This window comes from Strongyloides ratti, assembly GCF_001040885.1.
Source record: "Strongyloides ratti genome assembly S_ratti_ED321, chromosome : 1".
Lineage (NCBI taxonomy): Eukaryota > Metazoa > Nematoda > Chromadorea > Rhabditida > Strongyloididae > Strongyloides > Strongyloides ratti.
The window spans coordinates 6197555-6223711 of NC_037307.1; the positions used below are offsets into that span (position 1 = coordinate 6197555).

A 26157-nucleotide genomic window follows, 5' to 3' on the forward strand; every position below is an offset into this window, starting at 1 on the left:
CTTCATCAGGTATATTATAAACAGAATGGCAATCGACTCTTTTTAACATTCTATAACATTCATGGCAACTGAACTGATTTCTTTCATTAGTAGATTTATTTATTACTTCCAGTAAACAGGAATGACCAATTAAATGCCCACAGTTAGTGGTATACAGTGCATGATTACTTCCAGGTTCAGTATAAGGTTTACAACACTTGTGACATAAAAATGACATCTAAAAATTTTAATATTTGTGATTTCAAAGAGATCAAAGTTTGTAGTACGATGATACTAAACTTTTATCAAAAAAACATCTTATATTATAATAAATTTTAAATAAAATTTAATTATTAAAAAAATTAAAAAATTTTGTTTCTAGTAACAAAATATTTTAACAAGGGGGAGGCTTCGCCCCCCCCTTGTTAAAAGGCGCGTTCCGCGCTCTATAAAAAAAATCAAAAGTTTTTGCAGCAAATTAAAAATTTTATTAATTTAAAAAAAAACTCCTTTTGTTATATTTAAATTTTTTTTTATATTAATATATACAACATTATTATTATAAATTTTTTAATATTTTTTAATTTAAAAAATTTTTAATAATAGAAAATAAGATAGGAACTAACTTATGATTATTTGATAAATTATCAATTTTATTAAATCAAAATGTTCTTTATTATACATTATCTCATTAGTTGAATTGTTTAAAACTTTTTTAAACGTTTTCTTATGTATCTTCCTGTTTTTAAAAATATATTTAGACTATTGTTTTAAAAAATAGTGCCAATTACATTTATTATATTTTTAACAATTGAAATAATACTAAAAATAAAAAATGATTACGTTTTTCGTAATCAGTGTGTTTTTCTCTATTAGAAAAGTTATTAAAATATTTAAAAATTAAAAATAATTTCACCTACTTAATACTCGCCTATATATATTTAGGATAAACTTTTTATTTTTTATAAAAAAGGATTTTTTATAATATGAAAAAAGCCAAATTTAGTATAAATAATTTAAAAAATATTTTATTTATTTTTTAAAAATAATAATCAGTATTATATATATCATATTAAATAAGTTTAAATTGAATTTTTCATTTTAATAAAAATTATGTTTATTTAAAAATTTGGTCTATAAATATTTCGTTTTAAAAGTAGCCTCTTTAAATTTACTTTAAATAAATGGTTTTTTAATATCTTGAAGTTTTCTGGTCCACATGTTATGAAATTATATTTATTTAATAAACAATAAAAGTATCTTCAAATTACTTTTTATATTTTTTAAAATATTAATATAAATAAAAAATTTGGCCATTTTAAACTTGCATTGAATTTTGTTTGTGCCAAATATAGACTAAATAAAGTCTATGTTTTCAATTTGTTTTTATTAAAAAATAATTTCTCGGCTATATCTCGGCCAAAATGAAGCTAAATTTAAAATTTGGCTTGAAAATATTTTTTTTAAATATAAAATTTTAAAAAAAAACTGTATATAAAAATTTGTAAAAAATAAACTTTACCGAGTAACTTTGGGACCAGTGGTCATAAAATTATGAATCCATAGTCATTCGATAGAGAATTTAAATACGCCCAGTCGTTTTTTTCATTTTTTCAAATTTCCATTTTTGAACAAAGTTATGGCCATTTAAAGCTTACTTTGGGTCTAATTTGGACCAGTTAAAAATATTTTTTTTATTTTTTTTTTGCAAAAAACAAATTTACTGGCCAAAATTAAGCTAATTTTTAAAATTTCATAAAAAAATATTTAATAGGAAAAAAGTTATAAGCAAATAAAAGTTTAAAAAATTCAAAAAAAACAAACTTACCTAAGTAACTCTGGGACCAGAGGTCACAAAATTATAAATCCACAGTCATTCGATAGAGAATTTAAATACGCCCAGTCGTTTTTTTCATTTTCTCAAATTTCCATTTTTGAACAAAGTTATGGCCATTTAAAATTTACTTTGGGTCTAATTTGGACCAGTTAAAAATATTTTTTTTATTTTTTTTTTGCAAAAAACAAATTTCCTGGCCAAAATTAAGCTATATAAAAAAATTGTTCTTAAAAATATTAATTTTAAACATTCTTATAGAAAAATAAAAAAAAAAACACTATTTTTAGATTATTTCGAGAACCAATAGTCCCAATGTTATGAAATCGCAATCATTTTATGCAAAATTTAAATATCTACAAATGTTTACTTGAGTATTTTTTAAAATTTTTATTCAAAAAAAAGTTATGACCATATTAAGGTTTTTTTGGGTTTACTTTGAGTTTGATTTGAGAATGAAGAAATTAACATTTTTATATTCTATTTATGCCAAAAGAATCCTTATGCTAAAACTAAGCTAATTTTTAAAATTTCATAAAAAAATATTTAATAGGAAAAAAGTTATATGCAAATAAAGGTTTAAAAAATTCATAAAAAACAAACTTACCTGAGTAACTCTGGGACCAGTGATCATGGAATTATGAATCCACAGTCATTCGATAGAGAATTTAAATACGCCCAGTCGTTTTTTTCATTTTCTCAAATTTCCATTTTTGGAAAAAGTTATGGCCATTTAAAATTTTTGTTTGACCAAATAAGGCTTTAGATGTAAATTTTTTTATCTTTTTATTATGAAAAACAAATTTTTTGGCCATTTTTTACCTATGTACAAAATTTTATGTTAAAATTATTAAAAATAAAAAAGTTATTTTTTTGCGTTCTTGAAGCTTTTACTATATGAAGATGAAATTTTTTTTTAAAATGATTACGTTTTTCGTAATCAGCATGTTTTTTTCTATTAGAAAAGTTATTTAAATATTTAAAAATTGAAAAAAATTTCACCTACTCAATACTCGCCTATATATATTTAAGGATATTAGAAGATTTCTATAAAAACCTTTTTACACTATTTTTTTGTATCTTAATATATCACGATTAAAACAAAACATAGATGATATAACATATACTAATTATATTTTAAAATACTGCTATCAGCTTGACTACTACAGTTGTTTTTTGAAATACGCATACACATTTTAAAAAAGTATAAAAATAGAATCATAAATAATTTTTATATGCAATATCTAACACAATTTTAGAGCCACGAATAAACTAAAACTTTTTTTAAAAAATTTGAATATTATACATATGTATAATTTTTGCTAATTCACTACGTCAGTGACACTAAAAGAGATTCCCATTTTTTATTAAAAAATATTTCTTACGTAGTATTTGTAAAAATTAAAAAAATTTTTCATGAATATTAATTATTAATTTATGTTATTCAAAATAAAACTGAATTGGACAAAGAATTTAATATTTATATATATGCATAATTTTTAAAATTACAAAACAAGCTCACAGCTTATAGAAGATTATATATTATTTAATTAATTAAATTTGTAGCTTAGGTGATTTTTTTATCTAATTCTTTACGTAGATCTCAAGTGAAAATGAACTTAGATCTTAAAAAAAGAGATTTTGAAAAGCATTGTAAAAATTTCTTCATACTGGTGTAAACTGTATATTGGTTAATGATTACAAATTAGACAATAATATATTTTTAACAATACCGTGAAATTTTCAAAGTTTATCACACATTCTACTTCTTTAATTATCTTGATACAAAATTCTAACAATTAGAAAAATCAAAATTACCATAATCTGTATTACGGAAATAATAATAATTAAATCATAATATTCAAATTATAGTAAATTTGAATATTAATTATATTATAAATATAACCTTTTTTTTTTAAAAAAATCAGTCTAGCTTTTCTACTGCTAGAAAATTCAAAGTCATTTTGGATTACAAAGCACAGGAGAACAAGGCAGAGAAGAACAAGGCAGTGGAGGACAAGGCAGTGGAGGACAAGGCAGTGGAGAACAAGGCAGTGGAGAACAAGGCAGTGGAAAACAAGGCAGTAGAGGACAGGGCAGTGGAGGACAAGGCACTGGAGAACAAGGCAGAGGAAAACAAGGCAGTGGTGGACAAAGCAGTGAAGGACAGGGCAGTGGTGGACAAAGCAGTAGAGGACAAGGCAGTGGAAGACAAGGCAGAGGAGAACAAGGCAGTGGTGGACAAAGCAGTGGAGTACAAGACAGTGGAGGATCTGTACAGAAAGATCAGAAAAAAGTGTAAGTATAAAATTATTATTACAGAAAACTTATTTCAGAAAGACAAATCACAGGAGGACAAAGCCGTTTTAGGATCAGCAAAGGAGAACAATGTCTTATTTCAATGAAAGGATATCAAGTAAGTTTCACAAAAATTTCCTTTTGCTTTAATGTTATAATAGATGACGAAATCGTTAGAAACCTTTGACTACTTGACTTTTAGAATCTTTAACTATGAGAGTTTTTTCCATTCCAGAAGTACTACATGAGAGAAAGTCTTCTTTTTAGTTGTCTAATTTTTTTAAAAATATTTTTAAATTGAGGCATTCATTTTACATTGAGAAAAAAAAACACATTCTGATGCCATCCAATTATACCACACTATTTCTTGTTGTGTAGCTGTGACTTTTTGATATGCAAGTATTTAAAGCATTCAAGATATTATTAGGTATTAATGACATAAAACTATAACTTTTAGCTTTAGTTTCTTTTCTTACTGAATCTATTTATAGTATTTCGCGCAAAACGCTCATAAAATTTCACTATTTACATCAACTTTTTTTTTAAGAAGTAACTTTAAGTTTCCTTAACCTCATCATGTGCACCTCCTGGAATGGCTTCTTTCCTGTGTGCTAACCTATAATGTTACATAATTTTATATTTTGAATGCTACATATCTTATTACCCTATAACATTCATCAAAATTTGTTTTTATTGTATAATTTTTGTAAATTAATGCAAAACTGTAGATAACTGTATTATAAAATTTTTTTAAAAGGTAAGCATATTTTTAAGAATCTTTTCATTACAGTTAAACATTTTAGATGAAGTTGATTGGCTTTATTTTTACTTTCGTATGGTATATTTTTATTGGAGTATCAGAAGTTTAGTGAAAGTAAAATTAAAAAAATTTTTTTTGTTTTTGTATTTGTATTTGTATTGTAACTTGTTTCGCATTAAAAATTTAAGCAAACAAATTCCTGTGTTTAACTTTTATTTCATTTTCATATAAGTTTTATTTTCAAATAATTTTCAGATATCTACTTATTAATATTATATGAATTAATTATTGGGTACAATTAAATTACTAAATGTTGTTTTTCAAGAAAAGTTACAAATTAAGAATATTTTTAGACACAAATAAATTTTAAAAAAATTACTATATCGAATTTTATATATATCTAGAGTTTCCGTCTCGAATTATGAGTACTTATTTAGAATTTTTTTTTTATCATATTTCAAGTTTAAGATCTCTTAAAAAAAACTAATGTAAAATAATTTAATGCATTTAAAAAATATTGTTCATATCATGTAAGTTGTTTATTTCAAAGAATATTTCTTGCTTTCGCGTTTTTTTTAATTTATCATTAATTTTTTATTATTTTAAAATCATAATTTTTTAAGAGCTATCAAATGAATATAATCTTATTTTTTTAAACAATTTAATAAATGTAAAGGTATAAAACTTAATTTAATATATTATGTAACATTTGAATGGAGAGTATTAAGAGTTTTTAACAAAAAAATATTATCAGGTAAAGTTTTGATGGATAAAAAATGTTTGTGAAAATATGTTAATACACATGCAGGTAAACTTATGATTTTTTTTTGGTATTCATAATGATATATAAAAGTTTTTATATTAATTATATTATAACTCACAAAAATTTATACTTTTTTTGATATTATAAAACAATTATTATTTTAAACCTCATTTTTAAAATTATTGAAAGTTGTGTTGATTATGTAAAAATTTATATATACTTATTGAAAAATAAATTTATGTTCAAATAGTTTTAAATTGTTTAAAAGTTTATTTTTAACTTTGTTTAATTATTTAGATTTGTAGCAACCGTAATTGATACATTCCTACACTTGATAAATATTATTATTCATAAAAACAAAACACAATCTTACACAGAAATATAGTATTGGAGAATGATTTATTTGTAAGATGTGGCAGAAAACTTTAATGCTTTATAAATTATATTTTTATTTAATTAACTATTTAATTGTTATAGAATATTTTACAGGTAGATGTCAGGACAACAATATTTTGCTACATATGTCCAGGATCTTGAACAAGTAAGTATATTATATCTTAAAAATTTTTAATATTTTAGGATCCCTTTGATGTAACAGATTTTGTTGAGAGATTAGCATGGAGAATAAATGGTAATGCTGATACTATTGATGTTGAAAAGTTGAAAACTAAATTTGAAGAAGAAATTGGAAGTTTACAATTACTTTCAGATCAATTTCAAAATAAAATAACAGTTTTAGATTCACAATTAAAGACGTCCAGACATATTTATCAACAGTCTCTTCATGAAGCAAATGAACAAAATACTTTAATTTTAGATAAATTAAAAAAACTTGATAACACAATGCAAGAAGTATCTACAAAAATAGTTCATTTAGGTGATCAATTAGAATCTGTTAATGCTCCAAGAGCAAGAGCATTAGAAGCTTTACAATTAATTAAACATTTTGATGAATTTTTAGCTGACCAACCATTGACATCTGCAGTTTTTACGGATCCAGAAAGATTAATGGAATCAGCTGAAATTATAAATAAACTTTATTCTATCTCTCAAGAATTAGATAATAAAAAGTTTTCTAAAACTCAACAACGTATTAGTAACAAGTATGATGAAATACAGGAAATGTTAATTGATGAATTTATGAAAACATTTGAAAGGAAAGAAAATTTTAATAGAAAAGAGATGCGTGAAATTACGAATGTTCTTTCTAATTTTAACAGATATAATGTTTTGATTGATAAATTTGTTGAGAGAGTTGAAAACACATCGTATAGAGGTAACAATGTTTTCAATGATATTTTAGAAATGTGTGAAAAGAAGGCTACTCTTATTGATGAAATATTTCCAAATTCAGCTGCTGTAATGTCAAAGTTAATTTTAAATGCTTATCAAAGACGTCTTAACGATGAAGTTCAAATGAAGTTAGAACATTTAAGACAGGAAGACAATGAACAATATTTATATACATTAAATGACTTATATACAAGAACATTAAAATTAAATGAAAAGTTACAAAATTTTAAGTATAAACAGGATACCCAATTTATTTCAATGATTACTAGTTCTATTTTTGACAAATATTTAAAATTATATGAAAAAACAGAAGAAGGATTTGTAACTGTTCAATGTAATGGTATTTTGCAACGATTTTATTCATCAAAAGGGCATCAAAAACGAAATCTTCAAACTGGTGGTTTACAAGAATTAAAAAGAGACTTGGCTGCTAGACTTAGAACAGTTGAAAATTTTGGAGATGAAACATTTTTGTCAGAAGAAGTTGCTATTAATATATTACAAGAATTAAAAAATGCCTTTTCTCGATGTCAAAAAGTTTGTTAAATTTTTATTTTACTTTTAATATGTATTTTTTTTAGCTTGCATCTGCATCCAAAAAATCAGAACTTATGAAAGTTTTATATGAATTACTAGTTAAATTTTTATATCATGAACATGTTTTATATGCTATAGAACTTGCTTTATCAGGAATTCCATCTTCTGAACCCCGAACAGAACCTTCTTCAATATTCTTTGCTGTTGTACAACAAAGTAGTGCAATCACTCATTTGTTTGTTAAACAATTTGATGATTCAATTATTTCATTCTTAGAGTAAGTTATGATAAACTTATTTTACGATTCTCTTTTTTAGTTTAAAAAACATTAGAGATGAATGTATCAAAGCAAAAGATTCTACATTACGATTACTTGAAACTCGTATAAATGTTGGAATTGAAAAACAATTGAATGCTATCACAGGATATATAAAATATACTTTAAATAATGAACAAAAAAAAACTGATTTTAAACCAGATGATGAAGATCAACATGATAACATTAATGTAACACTTGCTTGTGAAAATATATGTAGATATTTAAATAATCAATATAATATTATCAAAGAAAGTATAGATGGTGGAAATTTATCAACAATTTTAAAAGATTTAGGAAATAGAGTTTATCAGATAATTTTTAGTCATATTAAAAATTATAATTATTCTATAAGTGGTGCAATGTTACTATTATGTGACTTAAACGAATATAGAAAAACTTTGGGTAGTTGGAAAATTAATGAAGTTAACAAAAAAATGGAATCACTTCATGCATTAGCTAATTTATTGGTTGTAGTTCCAGAAAATTTAGAACAAGCTTGTAATTCTCCTTTAGTTTCAGAATATACTACTGACGTCATAAATTCAATTATTCTATTAAGGCATGACAGTAAAACTATTGTTAAATATTTACACTTTTTGACTAATTAAGTATTAAAAGCAAATATTTAAATTATAAAAACTTTAAGATAAAAATGATTATTATTTATATTAATCAATATAATATTATTAAAAAAATTAATATATGATAAATTTTTAGAAAAATATGAGATAAAGATTTTTAATATATACATTTTTTTATACAATAACTATTTTGTTTTGTTAAATGCTCTACTTCCAAACATTTCAACAGCAAGCTCAAATGTGATTATTAATGCTTTACAAGTAAATTTTTTTATTCCCACCTCAACTGAAGTAGCTTCTTCAAAACACTTTTCAAGAAAAGAATCGCATTGTGTTTGGAGTAAAATTTTATTACCATAACAGCTATCATGAATTCTGCAACAATCATTTATTTTTACTTTAATTTATTTTAATAATATCAATTTTTATAAAACTTACAATATTGATTTTTTGTACATGATAATTCAGCTCCTTTTAAAGACAGAAACCTATTTAAAAAATTATCACCACACTCCCATATTTGTTTATTTATTTGCTGAGATTCCACATTATTATAAATGAATAAGAAAAAATAAAAAAACTGAATTATTTTAGACATTATTTTACTTATTAAAATGAATATTTTTCAAAATTACTTTTTATAAAAATTTGTAAAATTTAAATAAATATTTTTAATTGAACTAATCTCTTGCAATAACTAGTAACTTATAAATTATCTCTATCTATTGTTAAATTTTGTCATACTTATAATATTTATACAGTGAACAATAAAACATAAAATATTATTCAATAACAAAATCAATCGTTTCATGCTTTTTTATATTTTAAAAATTGATACTTTTAATATCAAATTATAAGTTTACTGTAAAATTTGAAATAATACAAAAGTTATAGGATTACAATAACATCAATATTTTTAGTATTTATAAAACAAATTTAAATATTGATAAATAAAACATATTTTTAATAGCAAAATTTATTGATGTTATAAGTAATCAAATCAACAATAATAATATTTACATTTACTTTTTATAATTTATTGTTTTAAATAAGGTTATTAATATTTTGATATATATTAATATAGTTAAAAGTATGTTAATTTTTTTAGAAAAATTATAATGAATATTATTATGATATTAACAATAAAATATAATCCACATTTTGATAATTTTATTTTACTAAATATTATTGTACAAGATAAACACTTAACAATACTAATAATACTGTTTTAAAAAGTCTTTCTAAATTTAGACGTTGCATAATGCATATTTTCATTTATATTATATTAATTAAAAATCTGCACAATTTGAAATAAATATAACTTGAATATACCATTTAATTTTATTAAAAACCATGAAAAAAATAGATATGAAATGCTGGATAAAAATGACAGAATTTTGTGGAAAGTTAATTCTACTCATAAAAAAAAATTAATATTCATTCCTTATTAACGGGAACAAAAGACCCTGTCTGTTGTTCTGTATCTGATTTTGTAGCAACACATTCCAAATAATCCGCTGTCCTGATAACACATTTATCATATTTACCTATTACATCCATAATAGCAGTAATACTTTTATCAAAAGAAGCAGTTTCCTTCTCTAATCTTTTTGTTTCACCTTCATAAAAACTAATGGCTTCAAAAACTTTTCTAAGATCCCTTTAAAAAAAAATAAAATATAAATTTTTTTTCTTAATAAAACTTACATCTCTAACTCTTTTTTTGTTTTTATTTTCCTTAATTCTTCTATTAACAAAGATATAGATTCTTCCTCTTCTTTTGAAAATGTTACACCCACATACTTTGAATTTTTTAATTTTAACTCTTTTTTTAAATTTTGAACTTCTATTTCAAGTTCATCATTCTTACTTTTTATATTTTCTAAGACGCCTTGTTTAAATTCAAGTTCTTCATACCTCCCAGTTTCTCTTTTCTCAATTAAATTTTGCAAACTTAAAATTCCTTCCTTAAATCTAAAAAAATTTAAATATTAAATTAATTTATATTAATTACAATACCTTTCAATATTTTTTGAATTATACAATTCAAATAACTGCTTTAATAGAGAGTCACATATAGTATCTACATTACAAAGTGCTCCATGTTCTTCAAGAAGAACTTTTTGAGTAATTATTTTGTCATCAGCCATTTAAAAATAGTATAAAGTAGAAAACAAATTCATTTTAAAATTAAACTTTTAACATTTTCGTTATAAGATGTCGTTGGAAAGATGTCAACTTTACAAATAAATTATTTACTGGATTTAATTTAGTAGGGATGAATGACAGTTTAAGAAAGGTATGTATATGATTTGATATAATTAAATATCTTTTAGGAAATTGAAAATGATTTTCATAGTCATGATTTAACTGTTCCTAAATTTGTATTAGCACCAATGGTTAGATATTCAAAATTAGCATTTCGACTTTTGGTTTCAAAATATGGAGCAGATATATGTTATACACCAATGATTTTTGCTAATTGTTTTTGTACAAACAAAAGATGTACAGTGGCAGAATTTACAACAGTACCAGGAGAGAGACCAATTGTTCAGTTTGCTGCAAATAATGCTGAGGAATTTGCTTATGCTGCAGAACTTGTGTATAATGATGCTTCAGGAATTGATCTAAATTGTGGGTGCCCAAAAAAATCTGTTACCTCAAAAAAATGTGGTTCAGAATTGTTAAAAAATCCAGAGATAATTGCAGATATTGTTAAACAAACTAGAAATCGTATAAGCGATAGTGATTTTATAGTTTCTTGCAAAATAAGAATTGACGACGATCTTAATAAAACTGTTGATATGGTTAAAAAGTTAGAATCAGCTGGTTTAAATAGGATAACTGTCCACGGAAGAACAAAAGATCAATCTTCCAATGAATCATGTAATTATGAAGGCATACGATTAATAAAAGATTCTGTTAATATTCCAGTATTTGCAAATGGTGGTGTTTACAAGTACGAAGATTTAATTGAAGTTGCCAAAATAACAAAAGCTGATGGAATCATGGTGGCGAATGGTTTACTAGAAAATCCAGCACTTTTTTCCAAGCAAAAATACCCATCATTAGAATGTATAAAAGACTTTATGGAACTAGAATCAAAACACGGCCTTATTTATGATCTATATCATCAACATTTGATATTTATGATGAGGCATATGATGTCGAAAGCTGAACGGCTACATTTTAATGAATTAAGAGATGTTGTTTCCCTGAAGTCATTTTTGAACTCTTATATAAATTTTTAGATGGTCAATAAACACATAATTTACTATTATTATAAAATTTTCATTCTTTTCTTAAAAAGAAGATACTTGGTATTCCTAGTATTTTTCAAAGTGTCCTGACGCGCTATATTCCTACTTGCGGTTAAACATAGTATAATCATTTTAAAAATACTTGCACTAAATTTAATTTTTTCTAGATTCTTTAAATTGTATTATAAAATATGGAAAACCAGAAAACTACCCCTAAAAAATTAGTAAGGCCTTTAGTTATAGTTAATTTCGATACTGAAGTCGCGCCAAAGAAACCAAATATTGAGAAAAATAATATTAATATATTGGAAAAAAAACCAATTGCAAATTTTCATGCTACTAAAAGTGTTCAACCCAAGAACGAAAAAGGAAGTACTTCATTGAATAGTGGTGGCCGACGCTTGATTATTAATGAAGTGGTGGAGAAAACCGATGTCAAACCAAGAATTTCACCTAAAAAAATTGAAATAACAAAACCAATTTGTAAAGATATATCTAGTGCTATTGGAAATGAAGTCAATTTATTAAGTTCATCTTGTCAGATTGGAAAAACAGATACAAAAACGAATGTTTCGTTGACTCATACGAATAAAAAGGAACTTAAACCGGAAGTTAGCGACCGATTTCTACCACCTTTAAATGATAGTAATATGTTAGTATCTAGAAAATTTAATATCGTAGAACGTAGTGATGTTTTTAATCCTATATCTGTTGAAGTTTCATTATATCTATTAACAGCACGTTCAATAGTAGTGAATGCAGTTCCGAAGTGTTCCAAAATTGAAAACATGTTAAAGGAATTTAAAACAGCAAGATACTTGAACAGTGAGAAAGTTTGGACAATTGGTTGGGATGATCATAGAAATTTTTGTAGTAAGATATGTTCTACTCCTGGAGTTAAAGTACGTTTTTCAAATCTACCTGATTTTTTGCTAAAAATGTTTGCAAATAGAAATTTAAAAACAGATGATTCATCAAGTTCTTCCAATGATAATAAAAAAACGTATAAAAATGAAGCTGAAACAAGAATTGAGAAAACGATACTAGATAGAATGTTCCCTTATCAGAGACGTGGATTAGAATTTGGTCTGAAAATGCATGGAAAAGTTTATATTGCAGATGAAATGGGTCTTGGAAAATCAATACAAGGATTGGCAATCGCACGTTATTATAAAAAAGAATGGCCATTATTAATTGTATGCCCAGCTGCTGTAAGATATTCATGGAGAGATACATTTTACAATTTTCTGCCAGATTTTGATAAATCAAAGATTTTTTTAATTGAAAAAAATTCTGATTTCATTCCTATGGACGGTGATACAAATAATGTAATTATTCTAAGTTATTCAATGTTAAAGAAGGTAGAGACGGAGATGGGAAAAATAAATGCAAAAGTAGTAATTTTTGATGAGGCACATTCCTTGAAATCTAGAACAGCAGTGAGAACTAAACAAGCGACAAAAATTGCTAGATCATGTAATAGAATAATTTTGCTTTCTGGTACCCCTGCATTATCAAAACCAGTTGAGTTGTATAGTCAACTATACATTCTTAATTCATCAATAACTCCAAATTACTATAAATTTGCTTCACGCTACTGTAATGGACAACAAGGACCATTTGGTTATGTTGCCAATGGGAGTACTTATCCTGATGAATTAAAAACTATACTAAGCACATTTTTTATGATTAGAAGATATAAAAAAGATGTAATGAATGATTTGCCTGATAAATTGAGACAAATTGTTTACTTACGTGGTGATTTTGTTGATGAGGCAATGGCGACTATTGAAAAGGAAAAAAAAGAATTAGAAGTAATGCGGGATAAATTTGAAAAAAATATCAATAAAGTTGGTTTTAAAGAAAAGAGGGCAAGTATTTTGGAATATTTTGCAAAGACAGGTGTTTGTAAGTCTGTTGTTGCTGTTAAGTATATTATGGACAAATACTTTAACGAGGATGTAGAAAAAAGAAAGATTATTGTTTTTGCTCATCATAGAATTGTACTAGACAGCATGGTAAAAGCATGTGAAAAAAAAAAGATTAAGTTTATTAAAATCGATGGATCTGTTACTGGACCACAAAGAGATAAAGCTATTAAAAACTTTCAGAACGATGAAACGATACTAGTTGCCATTCTCAGTACGACTGCAGCAGGTGCTGGTGTGACGTTAACTGCTGCTTCGATAGTAATATTTGCAGAACTTCATTGGAATCCAGGATATCTCCAACAAGCTGAAGACCGTGCTCATAGAATCGGTCAAAAAAATTGTGTCCACATCTATTACTTGGTATTTAATGGAACCTGTGATGATTATTTATTTCAAGTGATACAGGATAAAATGAAAGTTCTTGGTGAATTAACATTGAACAGTGATGATTTTAAAAGTAGTACAAAAAAAACTGAATTTCTTAATAGACAAAAACATATCAGCGATTTCTTTTCTTATATGGTAGAAGAAGAAAATAAACAAGAAATGTTAGATGGACCAGACGCCAAAAAGCAAAAGTTCTAAAACAAGATTATTTTTAAAATTAAAAGTTAATATTTTTATTATCATATATTGTATCTTTATAAAACATTATGTTTAACTTCTGGTAAATCATCTAATACAAATATTGATATTTTTTTAAAATTAACTTTAAACAATTATATTGGGGTACTTAGTACAAATATTTCAAAATTTGATTACATGTAGCGGGAAAGATGTATTTTCATTTTTTTAAGCTTGTGTACATAATACCAATTTAAAGATTGAACAAACGTAGATCTCAAACAAAGGAATTACGTTAACCAAAAAAATTCCTTAGCATTTATGATCTATTTTTAAAAATTACATAATATTTTCTATAAGTATTACATTATGTTTGGAAAAAATGATAACTCTCAATTTGATGATAATGATAACGGTTTTGAGAATGAAAATAACTTTAATACTTCTACAAAAATTTTTTCGAACAAAGGACTTCCGGGATTAAAAAGTTGTTTGAAGAAACCGATGGATGATGTATTTGATATAGGTTCAACTAGTACACTAAACAAATCAGTCAGGTAACTTTTTTTTATTCATATAATTTTTTATTTTATTGTAGATGGAAAGAATATAATGAAGAATTTTATTTTTGTAGCAAATCCACAGACTCTAAATCAACATTTGATTTTCAACATCTTCTCGAGGCATTAACTGAATTTGCTGAAAATATAGGAAAGAATAAAGAAAGTATATCAGATTGTCCAATTACAATTGAGCGGGATCATTCACTTAAAAAACGTATTATCTTAATACCTCGAAACACTCCACCATCTTCTATTTTACGTTTACTTAATTTAAAAACATTCAAAAGTATATATGAAAAAACATATAATTCAAAAATATTTTTTAAACATGCTCCTAGAAAAATGAGTTTAAATCAATGGAAAAGAGTGGATCTTATTATTGTTGAATCTCTTAAAGATCTCGATTTAAAAAATTACAAAACAAAGAAGGGTTCGATTGTAGATATTAAGAAAACATATCCATTATTATATTTAGGAATTGAGGGTGAAAAGTATCACTCTACTTTACTTCAAGAAGGTGTTAACATATATGAATTTAATAAAAATTGTATGGAAGTGAGCCAGTATTTTTGTGATTATGTAAAAGGTTTAATTGAACGAAATCGAGTTATATAATTAAATTTCACTTATATTTCTCTATCTAATATATTATTAATCCTTTTTAATTTATTCAATTTCATAAAATATTTAAATCTTACTAACATGTGTGAGAAAATCAAAATTATTTTAAAATATTCAAATTTAACTATTGTGCCTGTTAGCAGGTTTAAACCTAGAATTAAACTCATTGTACTTTTTTTTTTCGATCAAATATATTATTTCAATGTCGTTTATTTAGATGTAGTTGTTGTATTGTTTGTCTCTCCAGAAAGAATTTTTTCTGCAGCTTCATCTTCGGGTCCTTTTAATATTTGTCTTTTCTTAGCTTTACTACAAATTCTTTCCTCTGGTCCTGGCATTTCATTTTTCAATGGTTGACCTTTAGTTTCTGGAATAAAGAATATGTAAGATGTTCCAACAGCTATTGTAATTACAGCTAAAGTAACATATGGAGCAGAGTCAAAAAGTGCAGATAATACAAAAAGGTATGGGGCTAAGAATACACCAATACGTGAACATGTTTGTAATGTACTGTATGACAAGTTTCTTACTTGAGTTGGGAAAAGTTCAGCTGATACAATTCCACTTGTTACATATAATTGAGATGTAAATGCAACAAGTAAAATTTGTAATATACGAAGTCCAAGTTCAAGAGATACTTTCATATTTAATGCAAATATAAGAACAATAAGTAAAGCAGCTGATCCAATTGCATAACATGAAGAAGACAAAATATGACGGCGACCAAGCCAAAGAAGTCTAGTATCTGCAAATGCAACAATTAAATTAAGAAGATATCTTAATGATCCCATAAGAATTGAATTAGTATAAACTGATCCACTTAATTTTTCCATATTAAACATTGTTCCATAATTTCCTAATGAAGCAACAAAAAATGTTGTTGCAAGAATTATTGAGTATGCAGTAAAATTCCATGTATAAAAAAGATGATAAAAGGAGTATCTTGTGTTAGCTGATTTAGTATTCTTAGTATTTTTTTCATGTTCTGAATCAACAAATTCTTTTATAGCATCATCTCCAATATTTCTACCATTAATTTTACATATTTTTTTTAATTCACTTTTAGCAGCTTCAATTTTACCTTTTTGAATAAGCCATCTTGGTGATTCAGCAGATACAAATGTAAGGATGACAGCTGGAATAGATAATATAGCAGTAACTCTAGCTAATGTTCTCCATTCACCAGAAAAATAAGCTACAATTGCAAAAAGTACTGTATTAGGAGACCAAGTGAAAACATTATAAATCCAAATTCTATCATTTTTTGGAACATTTTCTACAATAAAAACACCATTAATGGTAACTATCATACCATTAAAAAATTGAACAAATCCTCTTATAATAGTTAATTGAGTGAGATCTTGAGCAAAAGACGATAAAATAACAAATGTTATACAAAAAATTAATGAAATAAACATAACTTTTTTTCTTCCATACAAATCAGAAAGTTGACCTCCAGCAATTGATCCAATAATAATGCCAAACATTTGACCAGATGTAGAACTTTTTACTGCTAGTGCATCTTTACCACAATAATATTTCCACTCTCTATTAACTGAATCAAAATCACCTTCAGTTACTGGTGTACAATTTCTAGATTCTTGTGTATTAGTAATAAAATCACAAATTTTTTTATTATTCCATTCTGGTGTTGAAAAGTTAGTCATACCACAAGATGTTATTCTAGGAGGAAGACCAGCAAAAGTCATATAAATCATATTTCCATTTTGAAAAAGAATCATAAATTGAAGAAGTCCACATAAAATATAAGTATATTTACCTCTTTTAAAAAAATCTTCAAATTCTATCTTTTTAGTTTCGGTAGATGTTTTACCTTCTGTAAGAAGTTCCAACTCCTTTGATTGTTCCTTACTTTTTGTATCAGAAGACATTTTATTAGTTGTTAATAATCTACTAAACTAATTGTTAATAGTAATTTTTTTTAACCTAAAATATGAATAAATTTTAAAACTTTGCATCTTAAATTTTAAAAATAAAAAATATTTATTTTAGATAAAAGGTATACATTAAGAGAAACCATGCGCAAAGAATATTATAATAACATTTTTTTTCTATAACTATTTTTATTTTAAAAAAAAAGTATGCAAATAAACATGTATATTAAAAATATATTTAATATTTTTTTTTTTACAAAAAATTTCCTTGAAATAAAATATGTATCAAATAAGAGTAACATAAAATTAAAATGTCACTGTCATTTTCAAAATAATTTTAGGTTTAAAAAAAAATTAATTAAAACACAAGTAAAGTAATTGCGTTTAAATAAATAAATTTTTTAAACAGTGATAAAATACGAATCAATGAATATATATATATACATGATGAGATAGGATGCTTAAGTATGAAAGTTTTATCTCTTGAAATATTCTATATATAAAATAAAAATGAAAATAATCAGTCTTGGTGTTGACAAATATAATGTGAATATATATATCTACATGCCATATAGCAATTAAAATTTCTCAGTAGTATTTTATAAAAGTGCAAGAACAAAAAATACGTGCAATATATAAAATTTCCTAAATCAAGGCTCTGTATGTATAAAGTTAGAGAATTGTAAATGCTTATGTTCTTGGAAAATTTAATAGAACTATAAATATGTATTTAAATGAAAAAAAAAAAAATGCGATGCTTGATGACTTTATGATAAACAGAGATATATATGCTATCATGAATTATAATAAAACTTATAAAAAAAAAAATAAATATACACACATTAATTCATAATTTTATATTTTAAAATAAATAAAGGTCATTGGAAGTAATTTTTAAATTTATTTTTTGTTATAAATTATATTTATATTATGTTATATTTATAGAATTATTATGATAGTTTTTATAACTAAAGATGACTCAAAGACCAACATTTTTACATAATATATCAAAAAAAGAAATGTAATAATAACTAAAGATTAATACACACTTCCGAGGTTATATTTTTAAAATAACAATAAAATACTTTTCAATTATAATAACAATACCACTTTATAACTTTAAAAAAAAACGAACAATGGCATCAAATAAAAGATAGTTTAATATAATGGCATTGTGTATTGTAACATATAAAATTAAAAAGATGCAAATTATACAATGTATAGGTCATATGATTACTAGTTCAATAGAAAAATACTTAACATCTTTTGTTTTTAGCACATCTGTTTAATGCCGTTAATAAAAGCATTTGTCTTTCATCAAACTTTTTTATATAAAATGTAAGAGATAGAATAATTTTTCTATTGTTAACGAAAGATTGATTTTAAATTTTTAATATCTTTAACACAATTGTATTATAGATATGAAATTTCTTTTCGTTTTTATTATATTTTTCATTTATTTCACCAGAAATGGTATTTATTCTGATGAAAATAACGAATGGGTTAAAATTATTGATGATAAGTTACCTTTGTCAAATGTCATGTCCAATCAACAAAATATTCATAGGGTAACTTTAAGAAAACATAGAATTATGCCAAAAGATATTTTAACTTTTTTGAAATTTACTGATTATTTAAAACTGTAGGTTATAATATAAAAAAAAATTTATATAAAAAAAAATTACTAGTTATAATAAGAGTTACTCTTCACAATATGAAATGAAAAAACGTTTTCGCATTTATAAAAAAAATCTTCAAGCCATTGATTTTTGGAATTTCAATGAACAGGGAACTGCTGTTTATGGGGAAACTGAATTTATGGATTTAACACCAAATGAATTTAAAGATATTATGGTACCATATGTATGGGATACATCTATAAAACCACCAAATGTAGCAGATGTTTCACAATATAAAAATGATAATATACCAGAAGCTTTTGATTGGAGAGAGCATAATGCAGTTACAGAAGTTAAAAATCAAATGAATTGTGGAAGTTGTTGGTATGATTATTTTTACTTTTATTATTTAATTATAAAATAAATATTTATAGGGCTTTCTCGGTAACTGGAAATATTGAAGGTGCTTGGGCAATTAAAAAAGGAAAATTAATTTCATTATCTGAACAAGAGTTATTAGATTGTGATGTTATTGATCAAGCATGTAATGGTGGACTTCCTTCACAAGCTTATAAAGAAATAATTCGTATTGGAGGATTAGAGAGTGAGGCAAAATATCCTTATCATCATACTAAAGATACTTGTGCATGGGATTCATCTATGAAAGCTGTTTATATTAATGATTCTATTACCATACCACCAAATGAAGATGAAATGAAAATTTGGCTTTTTAAGAATGGTCCAATATCTGTTGGTGTTAATGCTAATCCATTGCAATTTTACAGACATGGTATATCTCATCCATGGAAAATGTTTTGTAGCCCATTATTCCTTAATCATGGTGTACTTATTGTAGGTTATGGTGAAGAAAAAAATAAACCATTTTGGATTATAAAAAATAGTTGGGGAACAAAATTCGGTGAATCTGGTTATTATAGACTTTTTAGAGGTGCTAATGTCTGTGGAGTAAGAGAAATGGCCACCAGTGCCATAGTATATTAGTTTCATTTGGAGGGGGGTATTGTTCAATATTGATAGAAGCATTTTTTTTATTATTATTTACACATTTTAGATGTCAATTTTATAATTTTTTATGCTAATTATTATCAATTATTTACCTTTAATTAATTGTATTTGTAGTAATTTTTTATTTTTTTAAGTAAATTTTTGTTATTCCATAATTTGTTGAATTTGAAAAAATTTACATAATAAAGTATATTTTTGTAGAAAAAAAAAAACTGCCCACTTTGATAGATGTTTTTTGAAATCTTAATTATTTATGCTTGACATAGTTATTTTTGTAATTTGTTTTGCCATATTTCCTTTAATAAATTATTTTTATTATGTAAATTTTAGTTATGGTATTTTTTTTTGGTTTTTATAAAAAAAATTAACATTTTAAAAGTTAAAAAAAAAGATGTTTATACATATTCTATATTGTTAAAATTTTTTTAAGTGAATCATCACCAAAACTGATTAAATAATCATTGTCCAATGTTTCTAAAATTTCATTTAATGTACGAGCAATCTTCTGAAATATAAGTAAAATGACAAATTTTAATTAATTATCTTACCACTATATCCGGAATAAGTAAAATTATTTTGCTTACACGAAGTGTAATTTCACTACTTTCTTTTCCTTTTAATTCATACCATCTATCTAAATCCTTAATAAATAATTCATTATATAATTGACAGCAAGACATACTTTCTTTACTTAATCCAATACTTCCTGGATTCCAAAACATTATAATTCTTAATGCAATAATTTCAAAAATTTCAATATTCATTTCTTTCATTGGTTTTACAAGTTCTTCCAAAATATTTAAGCAAGTTTTACCATATAAAATATTAACTAATTGATTATGAAACATATTTTGTGAATCTGATATTGGACATATTTGTGGTAGAATATATCTATTATTTACTAACATTATTTTATCAATTAATCCTAAATCAATTGTATTTGCTAAAATATTAAGAATATAAAATTTTGAAGAAAATTCTTTAATTAATCTTGCTTTATCTTTAGGAGAAGAAATATTTGAAAAACCAGGAACATTTGATATCCATTGAAACATTAATGACATTTCAATTTTAAATGTTGCTGTTATATCATTTATAAAACAAGGTTGAGGTAAATAATTATTAGGTAATAACATTTCTTCAATTGTATCACAACATAAAATTCTACGTCTTTGACAATCCTCTGAGTATTTTGTTATGAGATCAAATAAATAATTTAATTCATGATAAGTTGATTTTGGTGTTTCTTCAAAATTTAATTGTGTTGAAATGGAACTTCTTGCGCTAAATGATGTATTAGACATTTTTTCCCATTTCTTATCAATATACATATCAGGTGATTTAGTTTCTAAAATTTCATAAGGTGTACTAGATTCACTTTCTACATCATTTCTATTTTTAATTATATCTTTATTATAATCTCTTTTTGGTTGAACTGCCATTGGATCCATACCAGCTTTTATACATTTATTAAATCTACATGATCTACATGCACATCTTGTATTTTTATTTATTAAACAATTTCCTCCATGACGGCATACAAAAGTCATATTTAAATTGATAGCGCGTCTAAAAAAAGCATTACTAATTTTATTGGTTATTTTAAATAAATTAATACTAACCATCCTCGACAAGATGAAACTGAATAATGATATGAATCAGCTAAATCTCCACAAATTTTACAATATTCTAAAAATAAATATATATAATTAAAATTTAGTTTAATAATAAATTAATATTATTAAAATTAATAAAAAAAAAATTTCTTTTTTTTTAACTAAAAAAATTATCTTTAATTAACATACCAATTTTTCTATAAATATCGTCCCTTTCTATATTAGAATTTTGAGCTTCTTCATCAACACCCTTATTTTTTAAAATTTCTTTCACCATAAATACATCAGTGTTATATGTCATTACCTTAATCCTTCAAATACATGTAAGACAATTTTTATATATACATATATGTTTAATATATAATACCTTAATAAAAATATTTTTATTGACAACTAAAGAAGTAAATTTGAAAGTGCATAAAGTTATTTAACATCTTTTAATACGATGAAAAAGCGATGTACATTTTAAAATTTTTGAAATATTAAGAAACACTACACAACACTTTACTATATCACATAAACCCCTTGTAGTCAGAGACCACATTATATATAAAAATTTTTATCACATGTCATTTATAATATTATGTATTAAATATTCAACATTATTGTGAATCTTAGAGAAATCAAAAATTATCAAATAAAAGGAAGAAACATTTCTTACATACTATTTAAAATAATAAAATGAATATAACTGATATTTAAATAAAAATTAAAATAAATATACAAACATTTTTAATAGATATACATATTATATATGCATCTCTTTTTTTTTTTTATAAATATAAAAAAGACATTATTAAAAATACATAGATTATTTTAATAAACATTAAATAATTTATATAAAATATTAAAAATTATATTAAAAAAAAAAAGAAATTTTTTTTTTAGTTATATGATTTTAACTGTTTTAATATTGTATCTAAAAGTTTTCTTTTTTCACCTTTACCAATACCAAAAAAGCTATTTGTCTTTTTTTCATATTCTATCATTTTTTCTAGTATTGTTATTGCTTCAGCAGGTTTTACTCTTTGATATTTTCCTTGATTTTTTTTTCCACAATCAGCAAGAAAGGTACTCCAATCACCAGCCATAACTAAATCAAGAAGTTGTCTTAATGATGCAAATGTCATTGCTAAACTACCATCTTCAAATCCAGATACAGGACATTGTAATGTAAAATTTTCACATTGCATTACATCTAAAGAAAATTGATCAATAGCTCCAGATGATAATGATTTTACAGAACTATTAAGTATTGTCTTTGTTAGACATTCTGATAAATATTTACATAATTGCATACATAAATGTCTTGCTAAAGCTGGTGGTAAATTTTTAAATGTAACAAATATTGTTTGTAGAAATGCCAATAAATCTGTTATATATTCACTTGAAACACCTTTTGATACTTGTAAATCCCAATCATAACTATTTAAGTTAAAGAATTCATCAATTTTACTTTGTAAACTATTATCAATTTGACTTTCTACCTCACATTTAGCATCTTTAAAAACTTGGTCTTTTAATGATACTAAATGCCCAGTACCTTGTGATAAACTTTTATCTTTTTTAGTAAGTCTTTTAATAAATTCTTCTAAATAAGGTACACCTTTTTCAAGATAACCAATATTAACAATTATTTGTGTTAATTGTACAAGATTTCTATTTTTGTCACGACAAAAACTTTTTATACTTGCAGCCCATCTTGATAATAAAACATTAGCATACCTTCTAATTGTATCATCAATCTCACTTTGACCCATTTGTAAATGTTCCATAAATTTTAAACATCCCTCAAGATACATCTTAGCTTGTGTAAAAACAGTAGGAACAAAATCAGAAAAAGGAAATTTTCTTGGAAATGGTTCTTTATCAAGTCCTCTTTTATGAAATGGAAATTGTTTTAATATATCTAAAAATTGTTTTTCATCATTACAAACAATTGGAGTATAATTATCATTATTAAGTGTTTTCTCAAATAATGAACAATACTCTGACATTAATATTTCATTATATTGATCTCTAAAATTTTTTAATAAATGATATAATGGTTGTATATCATATCCATAACTTTTCATTGTAAGTGCAAATAAAAATATCATTTTTTTAATTTTTAACATCATTGCAATATCTACACATTGCCCAAAATGATTATCCATTGTAGATTTTATTTTTTTTAATGCTGTTTCCCAAAGACTATTTTTATAATTTGTACTACTTAAAAGTGGTTCTCTTTGTAAAATATAATCTTCAACAACAAAAAAACCAACAATATTTTGTAAATAGGGAAGATATCCAGAGGTATTTGATGTCATTTTTGATGATGGTTCAATTACAACATTTGCCTGAGCCTGCCTTTGATCTCTGTACAATTTTTGAAAGGTACCTTTTTCGCTTAATATATTATATATTTGACAGCAACGATGAATTGGAGCAAAATCAATAATATCTAATGGGTTATTATTTTCTTCATCAAAATCATCATCAGCCTTTGCCTTATAATCAACTATATTCTTTTTTTTTAATGATCCATCAAATGATAATTCTAAAAATGTATTAGATATCATACTTTTTTTATGATCAGATATATTCATTGTTTCACTAACATTCCTTTCCTGATCAAATGATTCAGCTGAATTTTTCATAACATATTTCCCAATTCTTTGTGATACTTTACTAATAAGTTCCAAAAAATCTGTAAATTCACTAAAACTTTTTTCTTTAATTTGTTGTCTTATTCCTGAAAATGATTTAGCTAAAGCATGTGTAAAACGATATTTTGATAAATAATCCCTATGAGTATGTTCCATTTCTTCTAATATTTTTAATGCTTGATAATATTTACCCTGATACATTAATTCTTTTATTTTTGAATAATTTTCAAGAATTGGTAATGTTTGTGTTATCTGATCCATAGCAATTTTTGCATTCCTCTGAAATCTCCTATATCTTATTAATTCCTCACCATGAGTTATTAAATCTGTTGCATTACTTTGAATAATTCCATTTATATCTTCTGCCTTATCACGTATCTCTGCAACTTTTGTTTTTAATATTGCAAGTTGTTTCATACTTTCAACAAAACCCTGATAATGATAATTTGAAACATTTAATATACTTTTATCATAATGAACAATTTTTCGTTCTAGAGCTCTGGTAAATTTTGCTACATCACCACCCTCATAAATTGCACGTAATACAAGTCCAACAGAACTACTATCTGTTGTTTCTAATTCATAAAGAAAATATTCTTGTTCTGCATTTATATCAGTAGATGTTTGAACTAAAAAAAAATTAAAATATTTAAAAATTTTAGCAACCTTCATAAGAATTTGAAATAGAATTATCTATTTTATTTTTGTTATTGTTTAACTTGGTAGTTCCGTTAGCATACATCATATATCTATTAATATCTCATTGATAAATAACAATATAAAAATAGTATTCTACATACATTCTAATGTAGTGGAAAATCGAGTTGTTCTATTCAATCAAATAGAGTCGCGGACAGAGATTTTTGTTATTTAAAAGTATTCCATTTCACTTTTACATATATATATATAATAAATTTTGTCATAAGATAAAAAATATTTTTAATAAAAATTGTTACTGATACATACTTTTAATATATAAAAAAGCTTATTAAACAAACTGTAACTACTATTTTAATATATATTATTAATATAAATACAACATTATTGATAATGGAAGAAATTGAAAATACATAAGAAGAAATATTTGTAAGATATTAAAAAAAAACAAGTTGAATTTTGATATTATTTAAATTATTATTTATAATTAAGAAAAAATAAAATACAAATTTTGTAGTGGGAAACAGTTGTTTGAAGTTTTTTTTCTAATCAAATATTAAATAAAGTACAATTTTATTAAAATTTTCTAAATTAAAAAAAAATATATGTACAATATTTGAAGGAAATTTATTTTAAAAACTTCTTTATATCTTTTACTTTAAAAATGCCTTTTTTGATACGCATATTTTGACATAGAGTCAGAAACGTTAACGAATCCATTCTAATTTTTTTTTCCATTCAAATTTTTTACTTTATTTCAAGTAGTGAACATTATGTAAACTATGTTTTCTGTTTAATATAATAAATTTTTATAACTTTTAGATATTTATTAAGCAAAATTTCACATACAAAGATATATTTATATTTCTTATCACATCGGCACTTTAAATTTCTCAACATATTGGCAATCGTTAACAAAGTTTATCTTTTAAATATATTATTCATACTACATACATTTTTTCTTTTCTAATAAAAGAAAAAATTTTAATTATTTTATGAATTTTAAAGATATAAAAAATGTTCTATAAAAAAATTAAATGTACTTTTAAAAACGTGTTTATTTCAAAATTATTTAAAATAGCGGATAAAAAAAAATAATTATTTTATTGAAGGCCATTATTATAATGTAGATTTTCAGGCATTGTTAAAATTGATAAATAACATATCCTCATACAACAACCGTAGGATATCTGATTATTATATATATTATGTTAAAAAAAAAAAATTTAAATAAATAGTTAAATAAATATAAGAGTAAATTGAGTCAAAAGTCTCTATGTCACTTTAAACTTTATCCTAAAATCATTACCTTTGTCATCCTATATATATATTTCATATTCACTTTTATTTATAAAATATTATTAATTTCACTTAGTAAATACTTTTCTTT

The 26157-nt window shown here is 24.1% G+C and overlaps 11 protein-coding genes across 11 annotated transcripts; 7 read left to right on the plus strand and 4 right to left on the minus strand.

Annotated features, from left to right (window-relative positions):
- Positions 1-210: 210 nt before the first annotated feature.
- Positions 211-5141, plus strand: SRAE_1000194000 (Hypothetical protein; the record flags this gene model as incomplete). The annotated part of the gene is made up of 4 exons (XM_024648958.1): positions 211-255; positions 3762-4111; positions 4184-4229; positions 5127-5141. 4 exons carry the CDS (start codon positions 211-213, stop codon positions 5139-5141), a joined length of 456 nt encoding a protein of 151 aa, XP_024502883.1.
- Positions 5142-6127: 986 nt separating this feature from the next.
- Positions 6128-8391, plus strand: SRAE_1000194100 (Exocyst complex component Sec10-like family-containing protein; the record flags this gene model as incomplete). The annotated part of the gene is made up of 4 exons (XM_024648959.1): positions 6128-6175; positions 6214-7464; positions 7509-7741; positions 7782-8391. 4 exons carry the CDS (start codon positions 6128-6130, stop codon positions 8389-8391), a joined length of 2142 nt encoding a protein of 713 aa, XP_024502884.1.
- A 158-nt stretch (positions 8392-8549) lies between these two features.
- Positions 8550-10514, minus strand: SRAE_1000194200 (Phospholipase A2 domain-containing protein; the record flags this gene model as incomplete). Its single annotated transcript, XM_024648960.1, has 5 exons — positions 8550-8761; positions 8803-8852; positions 9830-10024; positions 10072-10338; positions 10384-10514. The coding sequence occupies 5 exons, from the start codon at positions 10512-10514 to the stop codon at positions 8550-8552; spliced, it is 855 nt and encodes a 284-aa protein (XP_024502885.1).
- A 128-nt stretch (positions 10515-10642) lies between these two features.
- On the plus strand, positions 10643-11615 carry SRAE_1000194300 (tRNA-dihydrouridine(20a/20b) synthase [NAD(P)+]-like; the record flags this gene model as incomplete). The annotated part of the gene is made up of 3 exons (XM_024648961.1): positions 10643-10663; positions 10701-11250; positions 11299-11615. The coding sequence occupies 3 exons, from the start codon at positions 10643-10645 to the stop codon at positions 11613-11615; spliced, it is 888 nt and encodes a 295-aa protein (XP_024502886.1).
- Positions 11616-11815: 200 nt separating this feature from the next.
- SRAE_1000194400 (Hypothetical protein) lies at positions 11816-12594 on the plus strand (the record flags this gene model as incomplete). The annotated part of the gene is made up of 2 exons (XM_024648962.1): positions 11816-12526; positions 12577-12594. The coding sequence occupies 2 exons, from the start codon at positions 11816-11818 to the stop codon at positions 12592-12594; spliced, it is 729 nt and encodes a 242-aa protein (XP_024502887.1).
- Positions 12595-12676: 82 nt separating this feature from the next.
- Positions 12677-14140, plus strand: SRAE_1000194500 (SWI/SNF-related matrix-associated actin-dependent regulator of chromatin subfamily A-like protein 1; the record flags this gene model as incomplete). The annotated part of the gene is made up of 1 exon (XM_024648964.1): positions 12677-14140. The coding sequence occupies one exon, from the start codon at positions 12677-12679 to the stop codon at positions 14138-14140; it is 1464 nt and encodes a 487-aa protein (XP_024502888.1).
- A 348-nt stretch (positions 14141-14488) lies between these two features.
- SRAE_1000194600 (Hypothetical protein) lies at positions 14489-15297 on the plus strand (the record flags this gene model as incomplete). The annotated part of the gene is made up of 2 exons (XM_024648965.1): positions 14489-14676; positions 14718-15297. The coding sequence occupies 2 exons, from the start codon at positions 14489-14491 to the stop codon at positions 15295-15297; spliced, it is 768 nt and encodes a 255-aa protein (XP_024502889.1).
- Positions 15298-15512: 215 nt separating this feature from the next.
- SRAE_1000194700 (Solute carrier family 22 member 15) lies at positions 15513-17195 on the minus strand (the record flags this gene model as incomplete). The annotated part of the gene is made up of 3 exons (XM_024648966.1): positions 15513-16579; positions 16616-17098; positions 17138-17195. 3 exons carry the CDS (start codon positions 17193-17195, stop codon positions 15513-15515), a joined length of 1608 nt encoding a protein of 535 aa, XP_024502890.1.
- A 1424-nt stretch (positions 17196-18619) lies between these two features.
- On the plus strand, positions 18620-19819 carry SRAE_1000194800 (Cathepsin F; the record flags this gene model as incomplete). The annotated part of the gene is made up of 3 exons (XM_024648967.1): positions 18620-18840; positions 18887-19201; positions 19252-19819. 3 exons carry the CDS (start codon positions 18620-18622, stop codon positions 19817-19819), a joined length of 1104 nt encoding a protein of 367 aa, XP_024502891.1.
- A 430-nt stretch (positions 19820-20249) lies between these two features.
- On the minus strand, positions 20250-22003 carry SRAE_1000194900 (Transcription factor HNF-4 homolog; the record flags this gene model as incomplete). Its single annotated transcript, XM_024648968.1, has 7 exons — positions 20250-20348; positions 20392-20477; positions 20526-21427; positions 21466-21532; positions 21649-21770; positions 21827-21852; positions 21968-22003. 7 exons carry the CDS (start codon positions 22001-22003, stop codon positions 20250-20252), a joined length of 1338 nt encoding a protein of 445 aa, XP_024502892.1.
- Positions 22004-22343: 340 nt separating this feature from the next.
- On the minus strand, positions 22344-26085 carry SRAE_1000195000 (Exocyst complex subunit Sec15-like family-containing protein; the record flags this gene model as incomplete). Its single annotated transcript, XM_024648969.1, has 4 exons — positions 22344-24739; positions 24777-24859; positions 24911-24939; positions 26077-26085. The coding sequence occupies 4 exons, from the start codon at positions 26083-26085 to the stop codon at positions 22344-22346; spliced, it is 2517 nt and encodes an 838-aa protein (XP_024502893.1).
- Between the last annotated feature and the right edge of the window lie 72 nt (positions 26086-26157).